Here is a 15527-nt window from a genome sequence, read left to right as displayed (position 1 = left end):
ATCAGACTCACTTTGTTTTGTTCAATTCCTTCAGACTCATTTGCCTTGGACTCACCTATGATCACCAGCTCTGACCCTGGAGAAACTCCAAGGATTCACTTACCTGCCTGCTCACTCTGACACCTTAACATCAGGATCGAACTCTAGTAAAAAGGACTTTGCAAAATCTCAATCATTCTCTGACAATAAACAATAAAGCCACCTCTGTTTCCAGTTCTTTGTTCTGCACATTGAGTCTATAGAAACTTAAACTTAATCACAATAAGATCTAAAAGTGTATCTGCCAACAATACATACATTCATAGTGTCAGGCCAAGAAATGGGCAACACATAAACATTGTGCAACTCAGGACTAGAGTGATGTATGGCTAAGCTGATAGAAGCTTATGGCAGATATAGCTGCATCACAGTATATGTCAGCTGATGTGTAACAAGAATCTAGCTTTGCAGTAATTTAGAAACAGTGTCAATATTACAAAACTAGTTTACAAGAGGGCACTGATAAGTTGATTTTGACTCTCCTCAGGTCTTGGTGTTTGTTTTCAGCAGAAACTCTTCCACTCTGTCTGTAACTCACAGCAGAAGATTTTTAAGGTTCACAAATGATTCACAAACAGTTTCATCTCTCTGTATTCATGTTTTATCTGAAGGTTTAAGGAAATCTGATAACAGAATAACAACTCTCCTCTTTGTTAGAGCAGAAGTCAAACATTAACTGACAGTAGCTATAAATCTTTATCAGTTGAATCATGAAGTCTGATGATAGTTTTATATTTGTGCCTTTTATATTTTAACAACAATAGAGTTGGCAAGACGGCATTTATCTGTAGTAAATGTCCCCTACTGAGAATAACAAACAGAAAACTGATTACAGCAGATGAAAAACACAGCACCACCTGGATTCATCTCTAAAGCAGTCAAATTATTTTAACCACATGAGATTAGGTGGAGTAACTGAAACATAAAGCACGCACAGATGTATATCATTGCTGAAATTGTAATTTTTATAAAATAATATACTCTTGACTTCACAAAATGATAATATTCAAAATGGGAGTTTTATATGTTTAGATCTGAGCGGTTGGAAAACTATTGCTCTCCTTCCTCTAATCTAACAGCCAACAAACCCAAAAACCTACTTATAGACTACCAAAGCTGAAGCAACGCAGCCGGAACATATTCCATATTCTACTGAAGATATCAGACATCAGTATCTCATAAGTCAAAAGAAAAGATGATTCAAAATCAAACTTAGATACTGCATACACAGATCCACAGAAATGTCTGATTTAACATTAGAAACATTAAAACCCTTAATATTGTGTCAACACCACCAATCAGCCTGATTCCTCTCAGCTGCCAATGAGAGTTTTCATCAGTCTGCCAGACTCACTAAATAACTGTCAGGGACCTAGTCTTGCTCTCCTTTCCCCCTGTGTTCCTTTATGGCTCTAACTCAATATTTAACAGAGCATTGTCTCTCTACATTTATTTTCTCTGACCTCCTTGCTTTAACTGTTAAGACATGATAACGTTAGCTTCAGTAGTTCTGGGCATGTTTCTACAAATCTTTGGTTTATTTTACAGTCCATCAAACCCACTGATTCACTGATTAACATACTTATAATATACTTAACGTTAGCATACCTAGCATCATCAACATGGTTTTGTTAACTACATAAAGTCACCTTTAGGGAGAAATATCTGTCACCATATTCAAACAAATGTTATTTTATGTCCACATTAAATCAGCAAGGTAAACACTGGCTGCTGCTGGTGTTAAAAAGTGTTAAACAGAAAAGAAAAAACGTTACGAGACCCTGTTTATATCTGCAGTGTGAAATGTTTGTCTTCACATTATTAACAAAAGTACATAACACTGTGTTCATTTATCACAAATATAAAGTAATAAAAACTCTCACCTGTCTTTCTCTCAGAGGACACACGGTGACGCTGTCTGTTGGGAACCGTTACAACCGTTACGACCGTTACATTTTAAATGATTGAACCTTCCTGCAGGGGGCGCTCCTCTCTCCTCCTTCCTCACTGTCTCTGTCTGAAGGCGACTTGGAGATGTTTTTGTCATTACACATTACACACATAACTTTATAAGATTTACACACATTTATAAAAAAAAAATCACAATCTTTTGTTCACAGCATATGGTGCTTAATTTAGGATATGAGACCCCCCCCCCTCCTCCTGTAAAATGGTTTCACCCACTTCTCCACTTTAAAACCAGCACATTGAATCAACACTGATTTAATGTTGGCATGTCATCCATAACATTCAACCTTGACAATGACATTTTTTCAACAGTAAAAACAGTCAAAAGGTTGATTTCTGACATTAACCAAATATCAACCAAAAGTCAACCTTACTGACTATGATTCAACGTTGAATTAACATCTTTTGCTATTTGTGAAGATATTCCCAGTTCAGTAGAAACTCAATCCCAGCCCTCCTACCGCTGTGGCAGTGAGTTTATCACAGTGATCGTGTAGCAGCAGCAGCAGAAGAAGAAGAAGACTTCTCCTCACTTGAAACACTTATTTGGGTTTACCGCCATCTGGTGTCCATAAGTGTGTAATGTCTCTCACACACTGCAGGAAAAACTTCCACACAACGTCTAACAGGAAAACACAATTATCTAAAGAGTGAACACAGAAGGATTATAAAGGACACAAATTTTGACATTACCTAAAGAACAAAGTGTAAAGGTGGACACTTTAATTTCATTCTTTTTATTACTTTGATTTAATACTGAATTGAAAATGTATTATTGAAATTGCAACGAAGTGAACAAAGTATACTTCAGCTGACCCATTTTATTTTATTAAGTGTATTACCGCTATTTTGCATTTGTGTATTGCTTACCATCCTCCTTATCGGGCTTATGTGTGTGACATTTATGTAACTATTAACTTAATTGGCTAATCTCATTTCAAGTAGTGGTCAAAAGTTTTTGGACTTTTTCTCTCATCTTTGATTCTTGCTGAAATATTGGATAATTTGAACAATTATTGAAATGAAAGCATGTGAGAAGTTTAGAGGGAAAAATCACTATTTGGTGGAGCTGTTAACAACTCATAGACATCTGAAATGTGAGCCGACTCCACACTGCTTTTTGTAAGACGTTAAATGACAAAAAGGTTGGAAACCACTGGTTTCATCTTTAACAATGTGTTGTATTTTAAAAGCTTGTTATATTATCCATTGTGTCAGTAAAGTGAGGATACTTTCAACAACAATGCCATGAATAGTTTTTATTGATAAGTGTGTGATAAAATACACCTGAGAACCATAAAAACACTCAAAAATCTGATCTTCAGTCAGCAGAGGTGTAGGAGGATGTTTCTCTGTTATTGTACATCTCAAATGTATACACATATCAAACATCATGATGATGATTTTACAGATATACTTATGATTAACATAAGTTATTTGAAATGAGTTACAAATGTAATGTAAGCATGGCAAAACATTTTCTAATTAGCACTTGCCTGTGTTTTACAGTTGTGTGTAAAAATCTAAACTATTGCTCAGTAGGAATCAAAACATCAAAAATAAAAGTAGAAAATATGAATCAAAACTTAAACTCAAAAATAGGCTAAATGTAAGAAATATAACCAATTTGATTACTTAGCATGTTAAGGAGGAATTACAATATATAAATACATCATACATATTCAAGATACACATCTATAAGGAATATTGGAGCCTTTACATCCATTAATCAAAAGACAACACTTCAAGTGCTGCTGTAGGAGTTCATACTCAGTCCTATGTGTCATCTTTACACATAGCAAGTCGTCCTAAAAACTAAAAACAATACTTCAGCCCTTTGTATATTTTACACATTTAGCCATCACCACAGAGAGGTTCTAGGACTTATGATGAGTGGTGATATGGATCATCAGCCAATCATCTACCAGGGCTGGAAGTCAATCCACCAATTGCCTTCTGTATACACACATTAATAAAACATATTTTAACACAAAAAGAACATTTAAACACAAAATACATCTACAGTCCTGACATCAATGAATCATGAGGATGGAAACATAACTGAGTGTTTGAGTCTGAGACAGATCTGCTTCACAGTGCAGAGTGTGTGTGATGTTTGATTTCAGCAGCTGATCTTCAGTCAGCAGAGTTTCTGTCCACAGGAGAGACTCTCCCTCCTACAGAGACACAGAGAGACTCTCCCTCCTACAGAGGACACAGAGAGACTCTCCCTCCTACAGAGGACACAGAGAGACTCTCCCTCCTACAGAGGACACAGAGAGACTCTCCCCCCTACAGAGAACACAGAGAGACTCTCCCTCCTACAGAGGACACAGAGAGACTCTCCCTCCTACAGAGGACACAGAGAGACTGAATCAGACCTGGACCAGACTGCAAACCCAGCATACAGAGGTTCAGTGAATGTGGTGTTGAAGGTGTAGAGGTGGATCAGTGTGTCAGAGGAGACTCTGTAGAAGGACAGAGTGCCAGCAGGACAGTCCACATACACTGCTACTCTGTTAGAGACAGAAGAGGAGGAGGAGGAGGATGAGATGGATGTTTTTCTGTCATTGTGCCAGACAGAGTAACCACCATCATCAGAGCAGTCCAGACTCCAGGACTGATCATTCCTTCCAAACACACAATCAACTCTGCATCCTTTCCTGCTGATTCTTCTGTAACTCACTGATATATCAACTCTTCCTCTCCACTCGACCTCCCAGTAACAGCGACCAGTCAGATCATTTCTACACAGCAGCTGAGGCCAGTAGTCAAATCTGTCTGGATGATCAGGATATGACTGATCCTTCATCACACCTGTCACCTTCCTGTTGTTGTCAGACAGTTTGAGGTTTCTGTACATTGTGTTTGGATCCAGATCCAGTTCACAGGCATCTGATGGAGAGAACGAGACACAATACAGCTGCAGTTTATCATCTGTTGATTTATTAACACATTTACTGAAACCATTCAAACTTAAACCATCTCCATGACAACTGAGACACTCCACCACTGAGGAAGACCATGAGATGTGACTGAAAGCTTTGGAGATACAGAGTAAGTGGACCTATTGATGAGATTTTGATTTACCAAATTAAAAGTTAAACTTGATTCCAGCTGCGTCTGATGTTTGTCTGAATGTAAATTCAACAGTTCAGTTAGAACATGAACAGTCAACATGACAGTGATATTCAGTAATATTCATGTTTTTTCATGTGTTTGGTGTAAAGTGAAGGTCTTAGCACATCAAGTCTGTTATTTTCATCTCAAACCGTTGTCTGTTACAAACACATTTTTGCCCAAATGCTCCAACCAGCTGAAGTCAGTATGAATGAATGAACTTTATCTGCAGGAGAGACATGAGGGACATTTTGGAGCAGGTAGCGCCACCATGTGGACATGTATAAAACATTTCTCTTTTAACTCCTGAACTGTGACGAACAGAACAAAATTTCTGTTTCATTGATTCATTGGTTCAAGATAAATGTCAGTTTAGGCCACGCCCATTTCTGCCAAAACACATTTTCCATCATTTTGAACTTTTTTCACTTCTTTTACATATTTCATCCAGTTTTTCTCAAATTTCTCATGAATCAAATTGAAAACACTCTCACACTTCCTCACACCAGGTTTCAGTCTCTGCAGTCCACCATGGTCCATCCTGGAGGAAGAGACAAAGACACAATCAGCTTCATACACCTTCACTCATATCCACCATTAAACATGAACCAGAGTACATCAGTTAGTCAGAGTGTCTGTCCATCTGTCCATACTTGAGAGTGTCCACTGTAGATATATGCTATGAATTGGCCACTGCTAAAATATCAGATAAGGGGATTAATTACTTTGTTGTTTGTTTCATATAAATATACCACCTGTCTGTCCATACCTGAGTGTCCACCTGTCCATACCTGAGAGTGTCCACCTGTCTGTCCATACCTGAGAGTGTCCACCTGTCTGTCCATACCTGAGAGTGTCCACCTGTCTGTCCGTACCTGAGAGTGTCCACATGTCTGTCCATACCTGAGAGTGTCCACCTGTCTGTCCATACCTGAGAGTGTCCACCTGTCTGTCCATACCTGAGAGTGTCCACATGTCTGTCCATACCTGAGAGTGTCCACCTGTCTGTCCGTACCTGAGAGTGTCCACCTTTCCAGACCTGAGAGTGTCCACCTGTCTGTCCATACCTGAGAGTGTCCAGTCTCCAGTGTGAATCCTTCAGTCCAGCAGACAGAAGCTTCTCTCCTGAGTCTCCTGGATGATTGTAGCTCAGGTCCAGCTCTCTCAGATGGGAGGGGTTGGAGCTCAGAGCTGAGGCCAGAGAAGCACAGCCTTCCTCTGTGATCAGACATCCTGACAGACTGAACACACACAACAGTTCATCTAATGAGCTTAAAAACAGTCTCAACTCAATAAACAGGATGTTGTCCTATGGGGCTTTATATTTGTATGTAACATTTTATTAGTAGTCTTCTTTATTTTATTTTATTTTATTTTTTAAAGTAAAGACAACTATGTGTAACATCTCCTGAGGCACAAATGTGTGACACTAATCCTGTGCTGCACTTTTCTGTTATTTTTTCCATTATTCTAGACTTACTTTATACTTTATGCACAGAGTGTTGAAGATTAAATGACAGAAAACATCTATCCTGACTCACATGATGGCATGAAAGGAGTTTTACTTCTAGTTCAGACATTATACAACATCTTTTGAGTATCAAAAACTCTCCATGTAAACTAGAAACTGGGGGAATTACTTTAAACACACAGTAATAAAACTGACCTGAGAGTTCCCAGTTCACAGTGTGGACTCTCCAGTCCAGCAGAAAGCTGCTTCACTCCTGAATCCTGCAGGTTGTTGTTACTCAGGTCCAGATCTCTCAGACTAGAGGACTGGGAGCTGAGAACTGAGGACAGAGCTGCGCAGCTTCTCTCTGAAAGGTTGCAGCCACTCAACCTGAAGAAGCAACAGCAGAACAAAATAAAATAATTTAAAAAAAAAAAAAATGTCTTCCAATGATTAAAGGTTCCTTCTTATTAATCACCCATTACAGGTGATGTCTCTTCCTCACTTACACTTCTTATAATAATGATCTCTAAAGTTTTTTACCAACCATAAACACCAGTAGGCTCAGCATGCTGTGGCTGGGGAGCAATGGCAGTGTGTTCTTCTTCATAATATTCACTCGATAAATGCTTCTATCAGGGATGCATCCGCCTTCAGCCCTGATAGAAGCATTTATCTCAACCCGCCAATCTTGATTGGCCGGTGAAAGGTGTTCATCCGCCGCACCCAGTAGTCCCACCTACTATATATAGTGTGCGCGGATAACACTCCCTTAATTCAAAACTTCTTCTCACCTGAGAGCTTATCTCACGTTGGAGCTTTTCACTAGCTTAACAGTTCACCAGACGGATCTTGCTAGCTTCTGTCACCGGACGCTAGTGTCGTGCTCTGGCTTCCACCAGATCGGACCGGTAAGTATTTTTCCGGAATTCCTCTTGGCTCCTCTCCACGGACGCTTGAGTTGGTTGAGATAAGCTAGCACACCAGCTAGCCAGCTCCTCTTGACCCCACAGTAGCACACCAGCTAGCCACGGCCCTTTTCTCCGCTACCACTCCAGCTTTTACGGCGAGATGGCGACCGCTGAAAATCCCCCCCGTTTCCCCCCGAGCTCCCCCGTTTCCTGAGGAAGACGTGCTGGAAATTGGCGTCACAGAGGATGACGATGACACCTCGTTCCTCATATCAGAGGACGAGTAGGAATAGGACATCTTTGTGACTCCAGCTCTCGGCTGAAAAGCCGAAGCTGCCCACTACCAACAGGGAGGAAGGTGGGGTGAGCGATCATTGCTGGCGATGATTGCTGGCGATCATTGCTGATTTGTCCCTCCGCATCCAGTGCGTCTCAGTCCAGGCCACGGGGCAATGTGATGGCGACCCTCGTCATTCAGGAGTGAGCGAGATGGCTCAGCCTCGCTAACCTGACTGACAGGGAGTGGGATGACATTCAGGATATGCCAGTCGCCCCGGGCGGCATCTTCGGCTCTGCATTGGCCACAATGCAGCAGAGATGTGAGGCAAAAAAGGACAACAAAGCCCTGAAACTTTGTCTCCCCGCAAAGCACCCACGCCTTCAAGCTGTTTCCCAGCCGCCGCATTTCAAAACCCCGAAGTGGCCGCAACAGCCCGGCCCGCCCCCTCTTCCCCCGAGGAGGGAGCCCAGAGCTGGCTGACACAGAAGGTCTCCCGCTACGACCGCAGTCCTGCCGCTACCCCCGACTGCCGCGGCCTCGGTCCCCCAGGCGAGGAAGAAAAAAAGAGCGGCCTGACGGCCTTCTTCTCTCCGGGTGGAGCATCCTGCCGTTCCCTGTTACGCAGGCCCACCGTTTTGGGCTTATTCGTGTCTGTCCCACGCCACCGCTGCCCACTCCAGAGCCGGTCCGCTAGTGGAGAGACAGGTTTGCAATGTTGCGCCCCGAGCCAAATGTCCACAAGCACACATGCACACATGTTCACGAAAATGTGAAGATAAAAAGAAATCTGTCACAGCCAGGCCACGAGCCAAGGGTGCAGATAGCAAAAAAAAGCCGAAACAAACAAAAATACCTTATATTTCTGTCGTATCTCCCGAACAGAGTCTGTCAGGTTTTTACTCCAGATATTTCCTCATTCCCAAACGGGGGGGAAGAGGAGTCCGCCCTATTCTGGACCTGCGGGCTCTGAACAAATTTCTGCGGAAATACAAATTGAGGATGCTGACACATGCGGCTCTGCTGCGTCTAGTGAGACAGGACGATTGTTTTTTGTCCGTGGATCTGAAAGACGCGTATTTCCACATTCCCAATTACCCCCCTCACAGACAATATCTCAGATTCGCCTTTCAGGGGGTGTGCTACGAATACCATGTTCTCCCATTCGGCCTGTCTTTCAGCCCGAGGGTTTTCATACGGTGCACAGAGGCCGCTGTCACCCCGCTCAGACGCCGGGGCATACGGCTGGCCACGTTTTTGGACGACTGTCTCCTGTTGGCGCAGTCAGAACAGGAGGCCGCGGTTCACACGCACGTTGTCACGACGCACCTAACAGATTTGGGCTCTGTGATAAATACAGAGAAGAGCCAACTTTCTCTGACACAGGAAATATCCTTTCTGGGATTATCCTGGGGTTCCGTGCCATTCACAGCTCGCCTCTCGGAGGAGAGAGTGAACATTTTCAAAGCTTGCGTTGCACACTTCCGTCGACACAGGTCCGTCCAGTTCAGACTGTGTCTTCTGCTGTTGGGTCTGATGGCTTCAGCCATCCTTGTGATCCATCTTGGCTGCCTTCACATGCAGGAATTTCAGCGCTGGGTCGCTTCACTCAGGCTGGATCCCATGCGTCATGGCGCACGGCGGATAACGGTCACGGCGGATTGTGTGACGGCTCTGCGCCACTGGTGGGCCCCGTCTGTCCATGGGCACTGTCTCGTCCAGGAAAGTGATCACCACGGATGCTAGCCTATCCGGCTGGGGTGGCATTTACGAGGGCAGGTCTGTGAGAGGACGCTGGAGCCAGGCCCTCCAAAGTCTCCACATGAACTTTCTCGAGCTCTCGGCTGTGTTTCTGTCCCTGAAACACTTCCTCCCGTTCCTCTCAGGCCAACACGTCCTGGTGAGGACGGACAACACAACGACAGTTGCGTATATAAACCGTCAAGGTGGTTTGCGCTCCCGGTGAGCAGCGGGTGCACATGCTGTGTCCGGTTCGGGCTGTGCGCTCTTATATGGACAGGACACAGAGCATCAGGAGGAGCGATCAGCTCTTTGTCTCCTGGGCTGAACCCCGAAAGGGACAGCCAGTCACAAAGCAGCGCTTTGCCCACTGGGTGGTGGAGGCTATAGCTTTGGTGTACACAAGCAGGGGTCTGCCTCTACCCACGGGATGGCCGCATCCCGGGCTTTGTTTATGGGAGTGTCTGTTCAGGCCATTTGTTCAGCAGCGAGTTGGTCCTCGCCTCTGACTTTTGTTTGGTTCTACATGCTGGACGTGTCAGGGCTGGCTAGCACGGTCCTGGAGTCCTAATTGGAACCCAGGGACCCTCCCCACTGGCTGGTACTTGTTCGATAAGCTGTCTGGCAATACAGGAGCTACCATATCCCATAGCAAGACACAGAGTGAATATTATGAAGAAGAACGTTTGGTTATCTAACATAACCTCAGTTCATAGAGTAATATGAGCGAGGTGTCTCGCCAGACGACCCTTCTTGCTGGGCGGTGAGAAGAGGTTTGCTTATTGAATTAAGGGAGTGTTATCCGCGCACACTATATATAGTAGGTGGGACTACTGGGTGCGGCGGATGAACACCTTTCACCGGCCAATCAAGATTGGCGGATTGAGATAAATGCTTCTATCAGGGCTGCAGGAGGCTGCGTCCCATAGCGAGACACCTTGCTCATATTACTCTAAGAACTGAGGTTATTTTATTTAACCAAACGTTTTTAATGTGTACTTATTACCACCATTTGACTATCAACAGAAAAAACAAACAGGGTTAACGGTGTTCTGCTTTCGTTCTGAAGCTTGTTTTCTGCTCCTTTGTTGAGGAAATAATGTTTCAGCTGTTAGTTCTCAGGAGGTGAAGACTTGTCATTGCATTGGTGTTTTTTTGTGAAATGTGTTCACTCATTTGCAATAAAAAAATGATTAATGAATGTAAAATGGTTCAATATTTTCAAGTTATTTGAAACAATTGAATGCCTAAAAATCTGTACATTATTTGGAAAAACATGAAAGTTACCCAGGAAAAATCCAGTAGAGCCTAATCCTATTTTATATGTAATTCTCTATCTGTTTTCATCATTCTGAAATGATAACAAAATAAATGTTGAGGATCACTACATTACACTCCTGCCACTTAAAAAGAGGACAAAATATTCTGATGTTACTATTTTGAAGTTACATAAAAAAGGTAGAGCAGGACTTTGGTGTAAACAGCATTACTACTTTAAACCTGTTATTGTTATATTCTGCTGGAGTAGAGTTCAGCAATGAAAGTTTAGCTGACAAATCTGCTGCATTTTAATCCATCCCATAATAATCTGGCTGCTGTAAATGCAAACCTACACTGATAAGTAAATGTGTGTGTGATTCTTAATAGAATATCAGGCCAACAGAAGAACATTTACTGACATTATATCAGATGTCTTAATGGAATAACAGAGCAGGATAAACATTATTATTATGGTTCTTTATCTGATCTACTCCTGGTCACTCTGTTCTCCTTTCATCCTCTTTTCTTCTTAACTTCTCTCTACTGCAATCATTTAATGTTCTCCACTGAGAGAAGAAAATATAAAAGTATTAATATTTCTGATCATAGACATAAGATGCAAAAAATATTAAATGTATGTCATTCTAAATATTCTACAATGTAGAAGGATGCTTGAGACAACAAATCAGTATTAGATTATGGTGACATTTTATACATGTATGCTTCAGCTTCAACTCTGAAGCCCTTGATGTGTAAACCCTTGCAAACAGACTTCTAGACTGTGCCTTCGGATTCAGAATCCATGCACACTGATTACATTCCCTCTATTGTTCTTCAGTGAATGGAAAAACATCTATCCAGTGAATTCAGTTGAATCTAGATTTAATAGCAGATTGCTGCCTCACTGCTCATCTCAATGTTGGTTTTTAGGTGAAAGCACTATAATATAAACATAATAATAATAATAATCGAAGTAAAAAATCTCTTAAGTTAACGTCAGTTTTTTAGTGTCCTATGGGTTTCAAATTCTCCCCCTGTGCATACGCATACTGAATCCATTATCACAGTTTATAAATCCATAATAACAGATTTACACATCAAGGGTTTTCTTGACCATGTGACCCCAGGAGGGCTCTGTAGTGTATCATTCTGCATTAAGATTTATTACTGGTGGTAACTACAGTACACATCAGTGTGAGCTGTATGATAAGGTTGGGTGGCCCTCTCTCTCTGTAAGGTGGGATAAAACTGGGTTTTATTTATTTATAAATAAATGTGTTGGTGCAGTCAGAGAGACTGAGGGGAAATGACATCAAGTTGAAGTTATGTTACAAGCCTAAAAGATTCAGCCCCCACCACCCCCCATAGGTCTGTGTGCACCTACAGAGCTTTGTTGGAGGCTTTGACCACTGGCAGCAGCCTCAGAAGAGCCTCCTCTGAAGCAGAGTATTTCTTCAGGTCAAACACATCCAGATCTTCTTCTGATGACAGTAAGATGAAGCCCAGAGCTGACCACTGAGCAGGAGACAGTTTATCTGTGGAGAGACTTCCTGATCTCAGGTACTGTTGGATCTCCTCCACTAGAGAACCATCATTCAGTTCATTCAGACAGTGGAACAGATTGATGCTTCTCTCTGCAGACAGATTCTCACTGATCTTCTTCTTGATGTACTCAACTGCTTTCTGATTGGTCTTTGAGCTACTTCCTGTCTGTGTCAGCAGGCCTCGTAGGAGAGTCTGATTGGTCTGCAGTGAAAGACCCAGGAGGAAGCGGAGGAACAAGTCCAGGTGTCCATTTGGACTCTTTAAGGCCTCGTCCACAGCACTCTGGTAGAAACGTGGTGATTTGTTTCCGAACATTAAATACCACCTGGATGTTGTTTCTTCTTCCAGCAGATTGACTCCAGACTTGATGAATGTCAGATGGACATGAAGAGCAGCCAGAAACTCCTGAAGGCTCAGATGGACGAAGCAGAACACCTTGTCCTGGTACAGTCCTCTCTCCTCTTTGAAGACCTGTGTGAACACTCCTGAGTAAACTGAGGCTGCTCTGATATTGATGCCACACTCTGTCAGGTCTGATTCATAGAAGATCAGGTTGCCTTTCTGCAGCTGCTCAAAAGCCAGTTTTCCCAGAGACTCAATCATCTTCCAGCTCTCTGAACTCCAGTGTGGATCTGTCTCAGCTCCTCCATCATACTTGAAATTCGTCAGTTTGGACTGAACCACCACGAAGTGGATGTACATCTCAGTCAGGGTCTTGGGCAGATCTTCTCCCTCTCTGCTTTTCAACACATCCTCCAGAACTGTAGCAGTGATCCAGCAGAAGACTGGGATGTGGCACATGATGTGGAGGCTTCGTGATGTCTTGATGTGGGAGATGATGGTGCTGGCCTGCTCCTCATCTCTGAATCTCTTCCTGAAGTACTCTTCCTTCTGTGGGTCAGTGAACCCTCTGACCTCTGTCACCATGCCGACACAGTCAGGAGGGATCTGATTGGCTGCTGCAGGTCGTGTGGTTATCCAGAGGCGAGCAGAGGGAAGCAGTTTCCCCCTGATGAGGTTTGTCAGCAGCACATCCACTGAGGTGGACTCTGTAACATCAGTCAGGATCTCAGTGTTGTGGAAGTCCAGAGGAAGTCGACACTCATCCAGACCATCAAAGATGAACACAACCTGGAACTCTTCAAACCTGCAGATTCCTGCTTTTTTGGTTTCAGTAAAGAAGTGATGAACAAGTTCCACCAAGCTGTACTTTTTCTCTTTCAGCACATTCAGCTCTCTGAAAGTGAATGGAAATGTGAAGTGTATGTCCTGGTTGGCTTTGTCTTCAGCCCAGTCCAGAGTGAACTTCTGTGTTAAGACTGTTTTCCCAATGCCGGCCACTCCCTTTGTCATCACTGTTCTGATTGGTTCATCTCTTCCAGGTGAGGCTTTAAAGATGTCTTCTTGTCTGATTGTTGTTTCTGGTCTGTCTGGTTTCCTGGATGCTGTTTCAATCTGTCTGATCTCATGTTCATCATTGACCTCTGCAGTCCCTCCCTCTGTGATGTAGAGCGGTGTGTAGATCTGATTCAGAAGGGTTGGGTTTCCTGCTTTAGCGATCCCCTCAAACAGACACTGGAATTTCTTCTGTAGGTTAGACTTGAGTTTACGTCGACACTTTGCAGCACCAGTTCCTGAATGAACAAACAACAAATGAAATCAGTGAGTGGATCCTACAGAAAGTTTAGAAATCTGAACATGTAAGTGTGTCTGTGTAGTTTTTCCTCCTCCATCAGTTTTATTCAGCTCATCAGTGGAGGACAAACAGCCTCTGATCTGATGCAGATGTGTGCAGCATATTTACAGCAGAGTCTGAAATATAAACCTCTCCCATGTTGCCTCCATTTCCTCTCCATCATGTTAAATCTGTTAAAATCCTCTTACTGCTCTGCAGACGCTCAGCCAGCTCCTCCTGCTTCATTCTCCTCAGGAAGTGCAGTGTGATCTTCAGAAATGCGTCTCTGCTGTTCCTCCTCTGCTCTTCCTCCTCACCGTCCAACACCTCCTCATCCTCACTCTGACTCTCTAAGCATTCTGGGTCATCTGGACTCAGACTCCTCTGGACTCTCTTCAGCTCGTTCTTCAAAAAAGTGACGATGTTCTCCTCCAGCAGCTGGAACAGAAAGATAAAGTGAACATTTCATTTAAACTGGTAGAACACAACATGTGATTCATGTGTCAGTCTGAAGGCCTGCTGGTCTAAACAGAGCAGCATGGACACTGTTAGGACCTGAATGCTACTTTAGTATTTCATCTGTGGTTGATGGAGTTAATAGTAAAAGGTGTGTTTGTACATGTACACACCATAAATATGGAGTCCAGCTGTGTTTGATGCTGCTGTGCAGACTGATCACTGGGAACCTCTGAGCTCTGCTGCTGAACTCTGTGGAGAAAACATCACGTTTAAGGACATTTAATGACTAAAATCTGCACACAGCTTATTAAAGATGTTTTGTCATGATGACAAAATGAACTCCTGTAGATGCTGCTCTGATTACTGGATGTCTAATTCTTACCTTCCATCAGCAGGTTGTATATCTTTAAATTTAATAGAACGATCCATAGAGTCGCCCCTCTTCATGGACACACAGCTGGGTTCAGGAGAGTCTGCTCTCTGCTGTTGCATCCTGATATAAATAAAGTGACAAAGGCATGCAGTTAAAACCAAAGAAATTAAGGATTAAGCATCAGTTTAAATCTCTGAAATACATTGCTAAAAAAAACCCCACTCAAATCACACACTGGATCTTGATGAACACATTACTCAAGCTGAAAATCTTTACTGATGTACATTGCATAATTCTTTGAGAACAAAATTACTTACCATCGTTCAATGGAAACCAAAATCATTTCATCACAGCAACTCATAATGTGACTCAGTAGTGTGTTTGGCCCCGTCTGCCTGTATGCACTCCCAAAAATGTCTTGGCATGCTCCTGATGAGTCAGTGGAGTGTGTCCTGGGGGATCTCCTCCCAGACCTGGATTGGGGTATCAGTGAGCTCCTGGACAATCTATGGAGGCACTGGATGCACCGATACAAAACATCTCATAGGTGCTCAGTTGGATTTAGGTCAAGGGAACATGAGGGCCAGTAAATGGCATCAATGCCTTCATCATCAAGGAACTGCCTACACGTCCTGCACCAAGAGGAACCCAGGATCCACTGCACTAATGTAAGATCTGACAATCACTCTGAGTATTCCATCCCAGTACCT

At 43.0% G+C, this 15527-nt stretch overlaps 1 protein-coding gene across 1 annotated transcript in view; it reads right to left on the bottom strand.

The window, feature by feature from the left end:
- The window catches only part of LOC133978586 (NACHT, LRR and PYD domains-containing protein 12-like), a 114189-nt gene that overhangs the window by 32116 nt on the left and 66546 nt on the right, over positions 1 to 15527 (bottom strand). Inside the window, exon 7 of the mRNA XM_062416893.1 lies at positions 6794 to 6967. Coding sequence (XP_062272877.1) covers positions 6794 to 6967 — 174 coding nt within the window. The remainder of the gene's footprint in view (positions 1 to 6793; positions 6968 to 15527) is intronic.

The sequence above is a fragment of the Scomber scombrus genome, chromosome 1 (genome assembly GCF_963691925.1).
Source record: "Scomber scombrus chromosome 1, fScoSco1.1, whole genome shotgun sequence".
Taxonomy (NCBI): Eukaryota; Metazoa; Chordata; class Actinopteri; order Scombriformes; family Scombridae; genus Scomber; species Scomber scombrus.
This window is presented reverse-complemented; position numbering and strand designations above follow the sequence as displayed.